Source organism: Python bivittatus, unplaced genomic scaffold, assembly GCF_059951505.1.
Source record: "Python bivittatus isolate LINGU-HERP-01145 unplaced genomic scaffold, Pbiv_v1 ctg000480_np1212, whole genome shotgun sequence".
Lineage (NCBI taxonomy): Eukaryota > Metazoa > Chordata > Lepidosauria > Squamata > Pythonidae > Python > Python bivittatus.
Genome location: NW_028277075.1, coordinates 50,917,874 through 50,938,018, shown reverse-complemented (window position 1 = coordinate 50,938,018; position 20,145 = coordinate 50,917,874). Strand labels below are relative to the sequence as shown.

General features: G+C 36.7%; 1 protein-coding gene across 1 annotated transcript in view; it reads right to left on the bottom strand.

Moving 5' to 3' along the window:
• Positions 1-17,936, bottom strand: part of KIAA1549L (KIAA1549 like) — a 114,450-nt gene extending 96,514 nt beyond the window's left edge. The window contains exons 1-5 of the mRNA XM_088145092.1: positions 17,594-17,936; positions 14,168-14,764; positions 12,293-12,405; positions 6,080-6,299; positions 4,231-4,364 (exon numbers count right to left, since the gene is read on the bottom strand). Coding sequence (XP_088001218.1) covers positions 4,231-4,364; positions 6,080-6,299; positions 12,293-12,405; positions 14,168-14,764; positions 17,594-17,936 — 1,407 coding nt within the window. The remainder of the gene's footprint in view (positions 1-4,230; positions 4,365-6,079; positions 6,300-12,292; positions 12,406-14,167; positions 14,765-17,593) is intronic.
• Positions 17,937-20,145: the final 2,209 nt, after the last annotated feature.

Sequence of the window (20,145 nt, the reverse complement as noted above, 5' to 3'; positions counted from 1 at the left end):
TTGGAAGCACATCCTTTATGTTCATAATGTTGGGTCATTTGGATGCCTGTAGGTCTGTAAGAAAATGGTAATGCTTCTATCATCATATTTGGTTCTGGTCCACTTTAAATTTTAAGAACTGAGCATTCAAAACATTCAAATCCCACTGCTTCTTATCGTTTCTCCCTCCTATCTAATTTGCAGGGCTGTCAACTGTGCAAATTATAAACAATACTAGCAGGAGTAACCTTACAGATTTTGTACCATGGAAAGTAGAATCGAGAAAAAAATGGGAGAGGGAGCAGGCAGAAGTAAAAATGGTATGTTCCATGCATGGGTGAGACAATATTTCATTTCAGAGATTTCTTCCATTAGAACAAATAGGGAGTGGAGAAAGTTCAGATGGGAAATGTGTCTTATCTTTATAGTAATGCCATTTTCAACAGAGTAATATTATGCCCACAAAGTTTCCCACATGCTTTCAGTGCATAGTATGCAGGTCTAATTGCACTGACCTGCAGCAAACATCTGGGGCAGACAAGACTGCCATCCTTTTTTGATGCTCAAAGAAGAAGCAAAAGAGCACCCATAACTCTTCCTCATTTCTATTATTTTAAAAAGTGCCAAAAATATGCTATGCATTATGCATGAATTAAAGAAACCAAACAGATCCTTGCTTACAGGCACATTCTAAATGTAATTAAACTCAAACTGATTTAACACAATGAGATAAAGATCTCATCTATGATAGGAAGATGCTATTACAAGATTCTGTACTGATGGACAAAAACACCATAAGGGAGGAACAGACTGGTATCAGGGCAAATCACTATATCCTTGTCCAGTGCTGGCTTCTTTTTCCTATCTGCTTTGAGGGTCTATTATACTAAAACAGTTTAATTATAAAACAAAGTATCATACATAATACCAAAAAATGTTAAAAGTACAAATTAATAATGATATAGATAAATTGCTTATATAAATGTTATTCAAATGCAAAATTAATTATTTCCTGTTCTTTTTCTTATTTTTTCTTAATGCAATTACAAGGTTCATACTCTTTCTATACAAGGTAAACAGTTCATACCTTCTGCCAGTCAAGCTTATCAAGCCAAAATTTTGACACTTCTTTCCTTCAGCATGCCCCTGTGGATTTCTGGCTTGACCACTCAACTAGAAAGGATCCTATCTAATTTTCTTTAGATTTTTACCACCCAGTATGTAGAATATGACTACATATCTGGAAGTGAGTATATAATTAACTGAATGTAAAACCTGGAAAAATGTTTGAAATGATTATTCTTTGCGTACTGCATTGCTCCATCTAGTAACACACACTGCTCTCTGAAGCCTTCATCAATCAGTAGATAGTTTTAGGAAAAATTATGATGATGATGCATTTATATGTATAGCTTTTAGTTAGTTACAGCATTTAAAAGATTTAGCTCTCCATAAAATAAAGGGTAACTGGTTTAGCTTTACAGCCTCTGAGAAATGCAGCCAATAAGTTTTACTCTCTGCTATTCTTAAGTAACCTTTCAATAATAACTACAAATAAGGGGCTAAGACCCCTTATTCATACACCTTAACTGCTTTTAAATGTGGAACCATATTATACTCACTTACTTTAATTGCTGCCCTCTGCTTTGTGAACCGGCTGGTTAACACAATTCTATGGTTTTTGCAGATACTGAAGAGGATTTTGGTCCCCATGTTCTCTTTCTGATTTGTATAGGAAGACCAGTTTGAGTTGAATTGTCATTGTTAATTACTGTACGTGGGAGTCCTACAATAATATAGTTTTGCTTGCTTGCTTGCTTGTTAGCTAGCTAGCTAGCTAGCCTGCTTATTTATTTATTTATTTATAATATTTATATGGCTGCCCATCTTGTGGAACACAATTCTGGGAGGCTAGCAAGTAATAAAAACACAAACAAGGGGGGGAAAACTCTACCTGTATGTAAACTGTAATCAAGTGAGTTACTTTGTTACATTATTTATGCTCTTATTTTGGATTAGTATTTGTCTGACTGCAATCATCTGGTTATTTATTCAGTATTCCACTACTGGAGAAACAATAAAACTATCCACTTTGCAATTTCTTCATTATTTTTATGTCACTCTATTTGAAAGCAATTTGCTCTTGAACTGTTTTCCTCTGTGAAATACAGAGGCTTGCTGTATTTCAACCAGAGAACTGCACCATCCTATAGGATCCTCACCAAATGTCTAATTTTACTGCTTGCAAGGAACTCCAAAAACAAAAAAGGGTGGTTATGTAGCACTTTGGAAAGGCAGAATTCAGATTTGATAGCCTATGGTTCATTTGGTGGAACATACATTGCACATGCCATGTATATGGTGAGATTAGAAGAGATGGAAATTTACCCACACAACTAGTATGTCCACAGGAAAAAAAAAAAGGGCAATCTCACAGATCTAGGGAATTTGTTGTTCAGCTGGCAAATCAGGACCACCACCCCAAAATGACTAAAGTGAAATTTGGAGGAGAACCAAAATGGGACTATCAGGAGAACTCAACTGCAGTTCAGTTCAGTGCAAAAATCAGATAATTTCTCTCAAATCCTCTTCTTCGCTATTCTTAGTTTTGTTTCTTGGTGAAAATGCTGACGGGGTAGACACAGGTGACTGATATACCTGCCTTAGAATCACCAATAATAGTTCATTATTGTTCTCCAGTTACAAGTTCTCCAATCATGGAAAGGAATGCTTGCTTGGAAATGTCACTTATTCTGTTATAAACAAAATTGTTATTGGATAGTTCTTCTTTTTTGAAAAAAAATCAAAACTTAAAGAAGCTTCATTCCAAAATTTCTGGATTGGTAATTGGATAGGCTTATAATCAAGAGGACTATTTCCACTATTATCAAAGACAGTGCCTATCAAACAGTAGGAAGTAATGAATTAACAAGCCCTTTCTTGAACCATTCTAAATTTGTGCAAGTTCTCATTGCACAAAAGTCCCTGTTCCTATATATTTAGAAACTCACAATTTTTACATCAATGAACATCTATTATTAAAGAATCTTATTCTCAATCCCCTATTTATCTAAAACTGGGGAGGCCTCATCCCTTCCAAAGAACGTGTCTAAAATTCATCCTATTATTTTAAGAAGTAAAAAAGTGACAGCTATTTGTTTGTTTCCCAAATCAGTGAAAAAACTTAAATAGTGTATTTCTTAGTCTTTTTTTTAATGCAGAATCCAGCTCAAATCTCAAACTCTTTGATCTGTCAGAGCAGACACACAGTATTCCTTATAGTCAATCAACAGTATTTCTTTGACTCCAAAAAAAAGTGGCATATTGAACTGAAAGCATGAGGGACATATAGAAATGAAATACAGTTTTCTATAAGAATGTCCAACTTATGTTTATATATATGTGGAAGTAAGATTCTATACATAAATGCCCCAATGCATTGAAAATCACATTTATGTGCCTCTGTATTTTTATTGGAGGCAATATATTTAAGTTACAACCTAAATACTGTGCTCTTCAATGAGAAGTGCCAATAAAATTATTTTTGCTATTTATAACAATACTATTTAGAAAATAAACTCGATCTATAAGGTCTCTCTTTCTAATGTGTACAGGCACCAAGAGAGAGATTTAGCAAGTAATTCTACAGAAGATTAACTTGTAACAAACATTCAGTGCTTTTAATGTACTGGAAGTGGCAGCCTGGTATAGTTGTTAAGGCGTTGGACAAGAAATAGAAATTAGCCCATTCTCAACCATGAGATTTCACTGGGTAACTCTGGGCTGGTCATGCTCTCTCAGCCCAACCTACCCCACAGAGTTGCTGTTGGGAAAAATAGGAAGAGGGAGCATTATGCATGCTGCCTTGAGCTCCTGTACAAAAAAAAGGGCAGGATATAAATCTAGTAAGAAAATGAATAATGATAATAAATGAATGATAATGAAATAAATGAATAATAAATGACAACTAAGCCATCATATGAAGCATGAATTTTCTCCTGATAAATGGTAATTATAAATGGGAGCATTGAAGATGTTACCTAGCTGGGTAACAAAACATTTGCAAGAAAACAACCAAGCTCAGAGAACCCCAAAGACTCCACAGTTCAACCCTGAGCCTCTATTGGTAATTATAAAATATATTTAGATTGGCCATCCAGTTATACTGATAACAATATGATCAAAATTAACCCTGCAAAAAAAATCATCTGTAATACACAGTAATCGTTTGATAAAGATAAGAACTTTTACCTGAACACTTAACTTGCTAGTGGTATTCAAGGCCTTCCTCTCAGCGTCTTGAAATGCTTTCTGCAATCTCTGTTCCATAGTCTGAACAAATCTGCATGACTGTATGTTGTCTGATTGATCCACAAACTGCAATTCTAGATGAAGAAGAGCCATTGTGTTTAGTGAATATGTATTTTCTATTTGCCTTGTCAAAACCTGAAACTGTACACATACCTAAAAGAATAAAGTTTCCTTCAAGTCAAACTCTACTCCTGGTGACTTCGTGGACACAACCAGCTAATTTTCTTGCAACAGTACAGAAGCAATTTGCCATTTCCTTCTCCTGGGATGATTTTTACTTCCCTGTGTAGCCTACACCCTGATTTTCCATCAAGATCTCCCAACCATGCTTAGCTTCCAAGCCCAGACAAGATCAGCTACATAACTGCCACCTATTAAAACACACTCACACTAATCAGGATTAAGCCCGCTGAATTCAAAACTTACTTCTAAATAAACATGCACATGAGAGCATTAAATAAATACAAGTACTCCTCACTTAATGACCATTCATTCAGCGACTGTTCAAAGTTAGGGCAGCGCTGAACAAACGGTAGTTATGGCTAGTCCTCAAAGTTCCATCCACTGTAGCACCCCCACAGTCACATGATCACAATCCTGGTGCTCAGGTGCCCAGCTCACAATTACAACGTCGCAGGGAGCCGGAGTCACGTGATCACTATTTTCAACCTTCCCTGCCAGCTTCCCACAGGTAAAGTCAATGGGGAAACTGGCAGGAAAGGTCACAATTTGCTCCTGCTGTTTCTCCTGCCTGCAGCATCCCTGCCCACGCACAGCTTCTATCAGCCCTCCCTGGCCTTCCCCCAACCTCCTGCAGCTCACGCAGTCTGCGCCACCCCTTCCTCAGCTTCTCACAACTTGCGTGCAACCTGTGCCAGCCCTCCCAGCCCCTCCCATGGCACCCCCGCACTCCTTACCTGGGACTCCTGCCTCTTTCTGCTTAATGACTTGTGCATCTTGGGGTTACAATGGCAACCAGGACTGCCCGGGATTGCTGTCACTAAGTGATGCAGTCACATGACATTGCGCTTTATAACTGTATCACTTAACGACAGCAATCCCAGTCCCAATTGCTGTCATAACCCAAGGACTACCTGTAATGCTAACAGTATGAGATACAATGTTTCTATTTAAAGTAAATCAATTCCAATCCAGCTAATTATGATAGACACATTCAGTACTATTGTCTGAATTTTTCTTTTTTCTTCCTTCCCCTCCAACTCTTTTGCTTTCTGTGTCATCTTTTTAAATGGTAAATGTAGAACAGAGACTCTTAATACTGGTATTTGTTAACTACTCTGCGAACCTTTTTGAAGAGTGGTTAACAAACTTTTTTAAAGAGTAGAACAAAAATGTTTGATATAATTAAGGTAATAACAAAAATCAAATGTTGTAACACATATAAAAACAGTGCTTTGTTGCTTCAGACCTATTATTTTAAAACAAATTTAAGCAAATTCTATTAGCTAATTCATTATTACAATTAAATTAGCTAATTTTATCTAATTAAACTCCACTCTCTTAATTTTCAAGGGGCAGATTGACCCAATTGTTCTCAAATACCAAGCCTCAAGAAGAACAAGCCTTAAACAGGGAAGGGAGGAATCTCCACTTCTAATACATTTCAACTACTGGAGCACAATCTATCCTTTGGGCCAAATTTAGTTCCCTGCTCCAATTTAGAAGAACCTGGGCTGTACAGAGACCCTGTTCTTATCACTGGAATTTGTAGCTGTATTAACAGATATAACCCTATTACCTCAGAGTTTGTACATTAGAGATGACTTGCCTGTTTTCAGCTGAAAATGGTACGCTGGCAGTGGGTTCCATGGCAAGGCTAACACAGCAACAGAATGAAGATTTGGCACATGTTTCCTAATATCTAAAGTGGCATTAGTAACACCATAAGCAATTAGCATTTCGATAACCACAGTAGGTATGAAAACCAGTCTGTCCTGAGTAACATAGTAACCAACTGTCACGTTGTTTGACTGTTCCAGAATTTCTATCTGAAAAAAAGAAGCAGATGGAAAAATGGCATTTCATCTTCTTCACAATGAATAGTTTTGATTCAGATAACTCAGAGAACTGTATGACTCTTCTGTTCAATGAAGTAAAAACATTAAAATGTTAGTCTCAAAGAAATGATCAAGACAAATTGCCCCTTCAATAAAATTATGAATAATTAAAAATGTTTTCTTAAAGTAACAGACTCACTGAAGAATGAGCATAAAGTGAAAAGAACTTGGCTTTATGGTGACCTGTCTTACTTTAAATGGATTATACTCTTTGTTGACCTAGTATGCATTAGTCCTATATTAATAAACTATACACCGGTTCCAGTGTCTTGGAAAAATGCAAGTTGCTATAGCAAAATATATATGACAAGTTCCTTGGTTCTATCTTATACCATATACAAATATGAAATTAGAGCTGGCCTTACTAAGGCAGTGGAACATTTTTTCTGATACATAATGAAATGTTAACTATGCAGTCCACAAATCAATTCAAACCACCACTTCTTTATAAGAAATGGAAGAGATTTTAAAATAAAGCCTTACAGTCACTTCCTCATCATTGAAAACACTGCTGGCTTGGACAACACCAACTTCACTGAGGCTAGATCAAGGAAAATTAACATTAAAACAATGGATTTTAGATTCAGAAGGTCACTTCGAATTTGCCATTTGTCCCCATGATACATTTACAAATAATCAACTTCCAGATTTCAAACCAGCTCCATATCTCTATCAAATTTCAGCATCCAAATCTAGAACAGTTCTCACTCTGCCCCATTTCAATGTGCAGTTTTGGATTGATTACTCTTCTCTAGGTAAGAGAATTCCTGGGCACTCTGATATGTTTTATTTGTACTATTTATTTATTTTTATTTATTTATGCATCACATTTATATAACCGCCCATCTCACAAAATGGCTCTGGGCAGTACAATAATTAAAATAAAATAACAAGTGAATAAAAACAGATATTATAAAAAGATAAAAAGTTATTATTAGAATAAAAAAAGTATCACAAATTTTTTAAAAATGTAAAAAGATTTAAAATATACAAACCCCACAGAAAGAGCAGGATATCAATTACAGTGGAGCCATCTAAGAATGTCTCTCGTTCCCAAAGACCCCAGGCCTGATGACACAACCAGGTCTTGAGGGACTTCCTAAGTGACAGCAGGGAAGAGGTGAGCCTAACTTCAGGGGAGAGAATGTTCCACAAGGAGGGGGCCATGGCAGAAAAGGCCCGCCTCTTGGGACCCACCAAATGCAAATCCCTGGCTGATGGAATGCGTAGCATACCTTCTCTGCTGGATCTAATGGAGCAGGCTGATGTAATCAGGGAGAGGGGGCCTCTCAGATAACCCGGCCCCATGCCATGAGGGGCTTTAAAGGTCAAAACCAGCACCTTGAATTGGACCCGGAAGCAAACTGGCAGCCAATGCAGCTCAAGAAGCAGAGGTGTAATGTGTGCTCTTCTAGGAACACACATAACTACCTGTGCTGCCACATTCTGCACCAATTGAAGCTTTACTCAATCACAATGATAATTTTATCTCCTAAAATGCTGCAAAATTCTGTTATATCACGTGTGAATTCTGCCCACAGATGGTCAGCAATTGTCAGTGATTATAGTTTTGGCTGCTTATTTTCAAGACTGAGTAAAGTAATCCATTCATTCATGGCTGTTAGAGCTAATAGATTAGATGAAGGTTATGCCTTTAAATGTTATTCCTGTTGATTTATTTCTACTTGTTTAGCCTTATAGTATTTATAGCCATCGTTTTTTATATAGTAACGTTTATATCACACTTTTTTATACTGCACTATATTACTGTTTACATTGTTGTAATATTAACATAAATTAGAATTTTACATGTAGATTTTGGTGATATAGTGATTTTATATTGTTGTGTTAATAATTCTGATTTTTAGCTGTTTTTCCATAGTTTTTATAAATTAACATTTATATCATCCAATTTTATTGTACTATATTACACTGTAGTTTCTATTACCTTTATCTTAGTATTTTAGCTATATTGTGATTTATAGTTTGTTTAAGTAAGTCTAAATCTGTTATTTTTCCACAGCATGTAAACGAGACTGTTCATATAGAGATGGTTGTAAATAGTAATCATTATTTTATGCTGGTCAATGACCAAACTAAAGATTGACTAATACCAGTTCCATTCCAAGGAGAAAATACATTATTTGATACAAGCATAATTCACTCTCCACAACTTTTTTATGGTGTCCTGTCTGTTTCATCAGATATAAGGCCAATTGTATTTCTCATCAGAATCAGGAATTTTTCCACTTAGCTTGCAGTGGTTTTGAAAATAAAAAAATCTCCCTCTAAAATTCACAACTCAACCACCTAACAATTGATCAGAGTTAAGAAGACATCAGCACCTCACAATGTCTTGTACCATTATTGACTGTTCCAATATAAAGATACAAATATTGGGGTGATGAGTTGTAGATCCTGAACATCACTATATCCTGAACAAACTTACTCAAATCCTGACTGTTCATCTGTTTCTGACTGTAAACCTGGTAACTCTAGCTGTTGTTATATCAAACAAGGAGTAAATATGATTGTTTTCATTTTTTCTTTTTTTCAAATGTTATTAAGAATTTTGATTACAATAGTAAAAACTAATACTTAGAGAAAGAGAAGAGCATAGAAATAAAAAATAAAAGGTGCAGGAACAAAGAAAAAGAGGAAAAAGAAAAGAAAGAATATAATAATAATAAAAAAGAAATGTATAAAGAAGTTACTTCCAACCTTCATCACAAGAAGTATAGACAAATTTAGTAACCCTTCGCCCCCTATAAGGTTACAGACATCTCTTCATCCCATATCCCATCCCTTATCTATAAGCAAATCCATAGAACATCAACTTTTCAATCCTGGCATCAGCAAAAAGTCCATAAAGGGTTGCCAGAACTTTGCCAAAAAAAAAAAAAAGTCTTATTTTAACCTTTATCAAATAAACAAACTTTATATTCCTTCCTTTTATTTTAACAGTCTTAAATCCAATCAAATACTGTCACAGGATTTGATTCTCTTAAATTCTTCTTTACCCCATTGCACAGATTTCTTCAAGGCTTTAACAAGCCTCTTTTGTAGATCCAATAAGAAAACATTTTCCAGGTCATTCTCTTGGTTTATCATTTGTATTTCCCTTTTAATTTTTAAAACTTCAGCTAGCTTCTTTTGTATATCCAGTAAAGTATCCTTTTCCAAATAATTCTCTTGGCCTGTCATTTTTAGTTCCACTTTCAGTACTTCTGTTAGTACTTCAGTTGTTCCACAACTGTTATTCCTTCATATCTTTTGGATATAATCTATCCATAGAACTAGACATCATTACTGACAATGTTGGTATTCTAGTTGCTAACCTCTAGCTCCATTCTTCAAAAATCTCTTTTAATGTTTGTGATGTTATAATATTTTGTGTCATTTTGTAAGTCCCAATATTAACTGACATCAAGATCAGGCTTGTATTTTTTTTTCTTTTGCTTAGAATCTTTAGTCCCCTGTATTGTCCAGTTTCTAAAATCATAAAGTAACTTATTTTTGTTATGACTTACAATAGCCAGGTTTCCCATGAGAAGCTATTTATTTTTTACAGTTAATTCTAAAATCTTACAGTAAAATATTCCAAATTTGTCTGGACCCTTAATCCATTTATAATTTTCTTAGATCAAAATCTTATTCAGTTTTTTGCTGCTTATTTCAAATTCTTTAAATTCTTAAGCTTATAATTAATTTTTCTTTCATTCAGAGTTGAAGATAAACTCTGTCTATGACATCACCTGATGTCATAGGCCACGATTCAGAGTCTGACTCTTACTCTGACGAAGTTGCTCCAGCTGAGCCTGTGGAATGTCAGCCTCAGGAATCATTAAACCATCAGGCATCTCCTGATCAGCTGTAGCAGTCAGTTGACAAGGCACAACCCCCAAACCCCAGATCCAGATTCATGCAGCGGCACGCAGAGCAGCATCAATCAATGAGACTCCTCACAAGGCAAAGGGCAAGGCCTGAGTAATTATAGCCAGCTACCAGCAGAGAGATTTATGTAACTGCTTTGGCTTCAGTCTCTGTTGGAAACAACTATTTGGAATCCTAGCTCGTGACTCGTGTTCCTGTGTATCCTGTTCTTCAATTCCCGACTTCTGGACTGACTGACTACCCAGTATGGCTTTGTGACTTTTGGCAATGTAGCTAGACCACTCTTTCACTATGTTGGCTGCAAACAGTACTTTTCAGGCAAACGTGCTTTGCTAGGTCTTTGATTTACATCCTGTCTGCTGTTATCTGTTTCTGCTCCTTAGCAACTGCGACTGCTGTTATCTGCCTGCTATGTTGAAACAGAACTCCTGATGACTTTTCAGACTTGTCAAGGACTCTAATAGCTTTAAGACAGTTAATAGGAAATTTCTGAAAGTGATTGGAAAGTGAAGCTTGCAAACTTAAGTGTCCTTTAAAAGGCTCCACCATGGTTGTGAACAAGATGGCTGATTCCTTCATCTCCTGGTGCTCAAACTCACGGAAAATCGCTGTCCTGCAGTCTCCTTGGGAGGAGCAGCCATGTGGGTGATCTCCTGTCTTCTCCTTATCTGGAGAGGTTCCAAGGAACCAGTCAACTCATCGGTTCCTTGGTCTTTGCTGCGGCTGTTGGCTCCACTTTTGTGGAGACATCTTCAGCTCGCCATACCTCCCCAGGAAGTCCCAATTGCTTTCACTTTTTTCAACCACAATTGCCTATCTTATTAATAGAAAACACTGTGGTTTCTAATTTGAATGACAAATCTAAATATGATCCTTTTGCCTTCCCTCCATTATTTCCTTCCTTGTTGGTTCTTGTGAAAATATGCTTTCCTTAGAACTTTACCCAGAATCTTATGGTCTATATTAAACTTCTCCTTCCAGGTGCTAACGTAACAGATTGTAGGGTTCTGTTTCCAGCAGTACTTACACTCTATGTAACTTTATTCTAAGTAATTAATATAGGCAGAGACTAATGTGGCCACTCAACCTCTCCGCACAAAAAAAAAAAAGAGTTGCTCTCTTCAGAAGGCATACTAAAGTTGCAGAAACCAGAATATTATGCAAGCTAGAGAACAGCTTAACAACAGTAATACAGGTAGTCCTTGCTTAACAGCCATTTGTTTAGCAATCATTCAAAGTTACGACAGTGCTAAAAAAGTGAATTATGACCAGTGCCCAAAGTTACACATGTTGCAGCGCCCCCATGGTCATATGCTTGTGATCCAGGCACTTGGCAACCAGCTCGCACTCACGACGGTTACAGCACCCTAGGGGCATGTGATTGCCATTGCAACCTTCCCAGCCAGCTTCCAGCAAGCAAAATCAATGGGGAACTGCATGACTAACTTAACAACCACATCATCCGCTTACAACCACAGTGATTCGCTTAACGACTGCCACAAAAAAGGACATAAAATCAGGTCTGGTCACGTGATGATTCACTTAATGACTGCATCACTTAGTGACCTAACTTCCAGTCCCAACTGTGGCCATTAAGTGATGACTATCTGTAGTTCTTTATTGGATCTCCTTGAATATTCTAAAACTAATTTTTGCATGCTGTTCCCTTTTTTCAAACTGATCTATTGTGTCACCCACAAGTTAGCTGAAAATATGTCTAAAATAATAGAAGTCCCATTTCACTGGAATGACTTGCATGTTCCATTCTAGACACTATATTTTCAAATGACATAGACATCTCACTGCAAACTGCCCAGATTTTTCAATCTTAATAATAAAAGCTCCTGCTCTGCTCTGCCTAAAATCAAGGAAATATATTAATTCTAAAAGTAACTGGTAAATAAAAGTAGTTCGTTTTCATATTTATAACTCACAATTCCACCAACTCTATACATTTTACAAACATGCTAAAAAGAACCCTTAGCTTGTGTTCTAAATCTGATTATAAAACAGAGATAAAACTTGCTTACTTGTGCATTGACATTTTGATTGAAAGCTTGTCGCAATGCCAGGGTGAGACCTTTAGTGACATTTTGTTTTAAGGAGCCACTCAGCAGCAGTCTTCTTGTATTCAGAAACAATACTAGAATGTAAACATGTATATTTATTTACAAATACTCTTTGTTCATTTACTCAGTATTTTTTTTCCAAATCATAATGGCTGGCCGTATAAGTTATAAACAAGCTGAATTTTGCAAGGGAATTTACATTCAGTATTGAAAATTTGAACTCAGGTGATTATTATTTATAGTCAAAGACCATTATTTGTTAGTTATTTAAACCCACAAGGGCAAAATGTATCATCATAATCATGGCATAATTAAATCATTATAAACCTTTACTGATACCCATTTCTCAGAGAAATATTTCTAGCCTACAAGGATCTGCAGCTTCTCATAAAATTTCCTAATTTGTTACTTGATGACAAAGTCTCTCCTTATTTTGGCATTTTAACAAAATTAGCTTTTATATGTGACCTCAATTTTGTCATTGTTCCGGATCAATGTACATAAATAGAATATCTGGTGGTGTGACCTCAGAACAATCTCTCCTATCCTGGAACTCTCCGAATGTACTGCAGCTTTCAGAAATCTAGAAGCCAGCCTGAGAAAGGCTGCCTTGGAGAGGACAAAGAGGACAATATTGTTTGTCCTTGTATACATAGGGGAATCAAGCAGACCTTGATATTGCCAGCTCCTTAGAAAATACCATTTGTGGAATCCGGAGGTTCAGGAAATCAATGTTTCCTAGCTGGTCCCATCCTTTATCTTCAGGCATAGATTACCCTTAGGAACAGAGGTAATAGTATGTTCAAACAGAAGCTTAGAATCAAAGACACAATGTTCCCAATTCCCAAATCCTACTTATAATCATGGGAAGGCATGCTTTTCATAGAGTCCGAATCAGGGTCTTCGTATACATTAGGAAGGTATAAGACCTAGTTCTGGCAAGGTCAGAACCAAACAGACTAAACTTAATGACAAATGAAAGCTGTTCCTTGAAAAAAGAGGCCTCAAGCACCACATGGGTGGGAGAAAGAATCAGAAAAATCAAATACTGAATTTACTAAAAATAGGGCTTACATTTTATATTGAGCAATTGCTGGAACTTACTATTAACTGCTTCTATAATTCCTTTATTAAAGACTTGGGTCCTTGAATTCTTGTCAGTATGTCCAGGTCTAGTATCAGCTAAAAGAAGGTTGATGGTAGGAATGAGGCAGTGACACCAGCTATAAAGCTCCTAAGCCTGCCTGATTAATGAACCACCACATTATCCCATTTTTGTTTGTGGCATATTTGCTGGACAGTTACCTTTCCATCTGATACAATGGGGGCAACCTGTGGCCTCAAATCATCTTTTTGCATCCTGTGGAGTGCAAAACTGCTAAAAACAGAGAGTAGTTTCCTGCTATTTTGAGGTGAGAAAATGAAGAAAATTGTAAGGGAATCTTTAAAATAAGTGTATCAGAATTAGAAAAAGGCTTCCCAAAACCTAGCCCTTCCTATATGTATAATATGGACCTATCCTTCCTGAGGTCCTTGGCTTCAAAGTGTGGCCCTTAACCATCACATGTGGCCCACCCATGTAATACATCAAGATTCTCAATCTAGTAGATATCTCTTGGCCTTGAGATTAAGCAGACTTTTCAGCCATCCAGCATCAGTGGAAACATCACTAGTTTTAGAAGTGTGCTATAAGAGCTATGCAGTGTAAAAAACCAAAAAGCATACTATTTATCCACCCAATCAATTACCCTTTTCACTTACTACACTAATTAAAAAAATAACTGAAATTAATATTACACTTTCATAATCAAAATCCAAATGTACACATATTCATACCTGTCTTAACAAGCAGGTTTCTGGACAGCTGGCATTCCAATGGGAGAACTGTTGTCACATTAACAAAAGCTGCAGTTGACACTGATGCAGTAACAGCAACAGAAGCATTTTCAGCAGATGTAGGGAGAAGTCTAGCTGTTTTCGCTGATGCTGTAATAGATGTCAAAGCTGCTGTCATTGTCAATGGGTATGCAGTTGATGTTTTAGTGATGTCTGGGCTTGTGGATTTCTTGGTGTCAAGTAAAGTTTCAGTTTGTCTTGGTACATGTGTTGTGGGCACTGAAACTGTACTAAATTTCTGAATTGGGGATGAACTAGTGATATATACAGGTATTGTAGAATCATCCCTCGATACAACTGGAAAGTTTGCATGTATTACTACTGGGCTTAAAGTTGGTGCCATTTTTGTGATAGTGTTATTTTTTGCTAATGTTGATTTTAACGTGCTTAATGCCATCACAGATGGTGAATTGTCAGTGCTCAGTGAGAACAAGGATGAAGTCAGCATTGGTGATGTTGGAGCTGATTTTCCTGTAACTGGTGTTGCTTCTGAAGTTGCTAGAGATGGTACTACACCAGGAGACACAGACGGTAACACTGTAATGACAGAATGGGTAAAGTTGGTTGTTGGCAACAAAGAAGTTAGTTGCGTTTGTGATGCATGGATAGAAGTTATGATGGTTGCAAAAGTGGTATGTGTTTGCAATGGAGTGATTGTAGTGACCTCATTTGGCATTTTAACTGTACCTTGGGTATTATTTGTATCATTTGTGTACAACATTCCTGTAGTTAATGCTGTAGATGGTTTGCTCAATTGATTATGTGTTTTTGAGTTAAAGTTATTTACAAACTCTGTTGTTTTTCTCAAAGTTGAGTATTCTTCAGTGACATTTAATGTTGGCACTGAGCTTACTACCAGGATAGGAGGAACTGTTACTTTTTTATTACTAATAGCACTAATTTCATTATTTACTGGAACAGTTAATTTAGCAATGAACTGAGAAGCCAATGAAAATGGAAGTGATGTATAAAAGATCTTTGTTGATGCAAAGAGCTTTTCAGAATTAGTTGTCTGAGGTTTGGGTATTGTGTGGATTTTGTCAGAAGAAACAAATAGCCATGAGTGAGAATGTGTTGACACAGCTGTAGAAAATGTATCCAGATTAGATGTTCTAGTGTTAGTAGCTGTGAAATCTTTAGATGTAGAATGGGACTGCTTTTCAGAGCCTGAAATGAAATCAGTATTCCCAACTGTGAAATTTTCCAGAAAACTTTGTGATGCATATATGTGTGGTTTTGACTGTAATGATGGCAGTTCTATGCTCTCTGACAGGGTGCTTTGGTTCTGAAAAGAGGATGAATAAGATGTTTCTATGGAAGATGAGGGTATGTTAAATTCTGAGAAACCTTTCGACTTCATTTTAGTGAAAGGCAAAATTGAAACATGCTGAGCAGATGTTGCAGTTACATTAATGGATGATACAGCAGAACTGGAAGGTTTGCTATTTACATAGCTTGTTGACTGCTCTGAGACTGGAATCTTTGAATATGTTCTTTCTAAAGCTGTGTGACTTGCATAATCTTTGGTAGTTAGGAATATTTGGGCTGTTTTCTTTCCTGAAGACAGACTGCCATCGCTAGTAGACTGCCAATCTCCATTGTCCAAGTGAGGAATTAAAGTCATATTTAACATATCTAAGTTGCTTTTTGAAACTGCACTAGAAAGTATCAAGGAAAATGTTGCCGGGGTCTTCAAATGTTCTTTTGATGAAATAATTGAGGCCAACTCATATATGCCTGAAGTTGCCATAGTAGTCTTGTACGTTGTATCAGCCATATGTGAATGTTCACGTATTTCAGCAGCAGAATTATTTAAAAGTGGTTGAGATAAATGTTTTGAATGTGAGGCTAAAGTGGTGAATACTGCTGATTTTTTCTCTTGTTTTATTAAACTAAGAGTTGTGTTTTGTTTTTTAGATTCTATTAGCTTTAGCTTTCTAGAAACATTAAGTGGAGATATAAATGTGGTAGTAGAATGAGATTTCAAAAGGTCTCTAAAAGAAGTTGGCAAAGAAACTGGAAAAGCTGTAAGGGTTGTCCTTTCTTGTGAAAAAACATTCTGAAGCATTTTTCGCCATGGTGTTTGTTTGCTGACAGGAATTTCTAGAGCAAAATTTGTGGACGGTGTCCCTAGGAACCAGTATGGAAGAATATTACTAGCACCATCAGTTGTGAACATTGTAGAATCCTTTGTGAAAGACTGTCGTTGCAATAATCTCTCCACAGAAAAATTAGGAGGCCCTATAGTAGCTTCATAATTTCTATCAGGAGTATCTTTTTTGAAAACCGGGGTTGATTCTGTGACATGAGAATTTGTTAAATTAATCTCCAAAACAACTTTAGGATTTGATGTTGAAACAGTAGAATGAGCTGCTATGTAAAATGGCCAATTTGTCCTCATAATTATGGAAGGAATGTCATCTGTTGAATAGGAGGTGGGAATGGTTGTTGATGCTGGTATTTGCGCTATTGCATTATCTTTTCTTATTGCTTCTGAAGTAACTAGAGTTGGCACTGTTGAGGAAGATACACTAGTCAATATATGAGAAAATCTTTGACTTTTGGGAGATGTTAATGCTCTCTCTCTTGTAGAATTTGACAGTAGCATAGAAGACACACCATTAATGGTTTTTGATAATGAAGACAGAGTGCCTGAAGTATGGAGAGCTGATGTAGAAATCCATGGAACTGTTTTCTTGTTTTTAAGAACTGGGTATGATGTGGTTACAAAGATGCTACTTTTTTTCAGAGATGTTGTGATATTCACTGGTTTAGTTGTGAGCACTGTGGTGGAAGATGCTTTATGAATTAATCCAGAAAAAGAATTTTTTCTAAAACTCAGTGCAGCTATCTGAGTAGGTGATACATGAAAAAACTGACTGGGTATTAATGCACGGAAAGCAAACGGATGCCATTTCCTATTCTTTGGATATATCTCTCTCTTGGTTGTTTCTATGGGATGCTTATTAATCAATCCAAAATTATAACTAGAGGAGGTAGCAATCAAAGATTCATTGCCAACCTTTCTGGATAACATATATTTTGTTGTGCTCGGTGAATTATCTGATTTTTTATTCAAGTTAGAATTAGTTCTGTTCATGCTGAATGAATGTTTCACATTTATGGACGAAGGCATTTTGGTGGATGGCACAGACAACTTGGAAACAACAATGATATGAGGTGTATCCTTTGTCAATGACAAAGGGGATGATAATGGAAAGTTTGGACGTATGTCTGATCTTAATGTGTTTTCATTTGAAATGGAAGGTGTTGTACATGGAATTATCTGAGATGACACAATAGTAGCTGGATGTGTCACTGATGGCGATGCAGACAATGCAGAGAGCACACTAATTTGAGGCAAACCTGATACAATAGTCATTTCATCAGCTTCCTGAGACTTCACTGGTGATTCAGTTGATACCTCTGAAGGCTCCTGGGATGCACTGTTGCCACTGCCTTGATAGAGACTTGGTAAAAACCTAGTTTGGTCCATAGTTCTGGTCCGAGTTCCTGCTAATGTACTTTTTATTATCTGAAGCAGATTAGCATTCTCCAAAGCTTGCCTCATTGAAATGTCACCCACTGAGGAAGACTCAAGTTCTTTAGAAGGCCATGTTGGTGATAATACAGATCTCCAGTTGGTAAAAGATTCTGAAGAAGGAGCAACATTTATCCGCTGTTGCTCAGTTCCTGAAAGATAATACATTTGTAATGAATACCTACCAAAATTCTTCTATTAAAACACAGAATATGCCCCCTGCATTTCCTTTAGAAAGGGACGTCCATACACTTCCACCTCTCTTGCAAACAGGAAACTTAATCTGGGTTCAGATAGGAGCACTGACCGGTCAAGGATGGATTATGTTGGTATAAAAATGCAGTTCCCTGGGTTTTCATCAGCATCTAGTCATTGCTGCAAATAAAACATACAGTTGGAAACAGGAGGCTCAAAGTATATCCACAATAGGTAGACAAAGTGATACGTTAAGTATTCCTATTCCTCAGGGAGACGAGAAAGGTTCTTCTCACAGAGAAGAGAAAGCTCCTGGAGGAAAAAATAATAAAGTTCTGGGCAACAGTTTCACTGGCACTGTAAATATAGAGAAAGGTAAAACATACAATAGCAAGGATAAACTACAGGTGAATTATAAGTGCAGTTAACATGCTGAAAATCATAGGGCAGGATGCCTAAAAGGCCTATGATTGTCAACCCTCCTACCTTTTACATAAACTACAAAGGCCTGACCAAGCTGCACTTGACAAAATTCCCAATGTTGTTATCAGCTACAGTATGCCAACATATTAAGAAAGTTGGAGTCAGAAGTTAAACAAATGAAAGAAATGCTGACAAGTATGTATCGGTGACTTGGCAAACAATGCTGCATAGGAATATTGTGAGCCTTGGCTAGATTCCTTCATGGAGCAGCTGTAGGTGTTATCTTGCCAGCAATAATTATGTATACAATTACACGCAGGAAATGAAAGCAAGAAAAATGTAGGAAACAAAATGAGAGAAAGGAGAATAAAGGTTAAAATGCACCATTAACTCTCTGTAAATGTAGGTGCGCATGTAAGGGCACACGCACATATACATCCCCAAACACAAACATAGAAATGAAAAACTACACAGACATTTTCAATTATAATAAATAAGTAGTTGCACTTTACTATATATCAGAAATGGCTACAAAATTATATTCAGATTTGCACAAATCCATTTTTTTAACATGAAAGTCAGCAAATAATTATAATATAGTTAATATGATATGCTAATTCAGTATATCAGAAATATTTTAAAAGTGTGATATATATTTGCATGTAGTGGTATGTTAAATAGAAACCGCTGTCCTGACCATTCCAAAAGCGTTTCAAGCTCAAAGGAATATTGTGAGCTTGGAATGCTTCTAGTATATTCAGAGCAGCATTAGAACACTTTCAGCAAGACAGGTTTTGAACTCAAACTAGGTGTCTCAAGCTTGAAATATTTCAAATTCAAAGCATTTTGTACACTACCATTTCTCTTATGGGATTCCTGATACTACAGAGTATGTCAGGGACCCCTCACATGTAGGCAGAAACAAATTCCACAGCATTTACAAACTAAGCCATTTTGGAGCTATTTAGTTATTCAAACTAGCCATTGTTCCTCAAAAGCATTAAAAGAATCCTGAATAAGTGTAGCTACTCCAAACTCTGTAATTTCTAGCACTTAGGCTCTTGCATTATCCAAAACAGAAATTTCAGGAGTGTTGCAGAAATCCATGTCTTCATCTCCATTTACACAACAGAAATACTTAATATTAACAAATGCCAGGCACTGATGAAATGTATTTTAAGGCACTGGGATCTTAGTACAACTATTATTATTTAGATCAGGGGTCAGCAAACTATTGTGCATGGGTCAAATCTGGCCTGCTGCCTGTTTTTATATGACCCACAAACTAAGAATGGACAGGTGAGCAGGTGGTAGATCACTAGGCCAAAGCCTCAGCTGAGCTCCTGGGGTGAGAGTTGAGGGGCAGGGCCAAGGGTTAGGTGTCCTGAGCAGTGGCCTATCAGGCCTGCAGATCTGCCAGCCACACCTGCTGAGGGAGAAAAGGGGCGGGATCTGGAAAAAGTTTGCTGACCCAGATTTAGATTATTTGCTGTCATCTAAAAAAAGTTTGCTGACCCAGAAAAAGTTTGCTGACCCAGATTTAGAAGAATTTCAGAAAGATCTACTATCAGAAAACAACGCATATGCAAGCATATATTCTGCCTACTTTAAACTACAAATTGGAAACATTCACAAAGTTCTGCTGCAGCATTAAAAAAAAAAACTGATTGAAAAAAAATCTTTGTCAAATCACCAGAAGCCCCCTCCTATGCCTGTTACTCAGATGACATGACTACAATATGTGAACTGTAAATTGGTA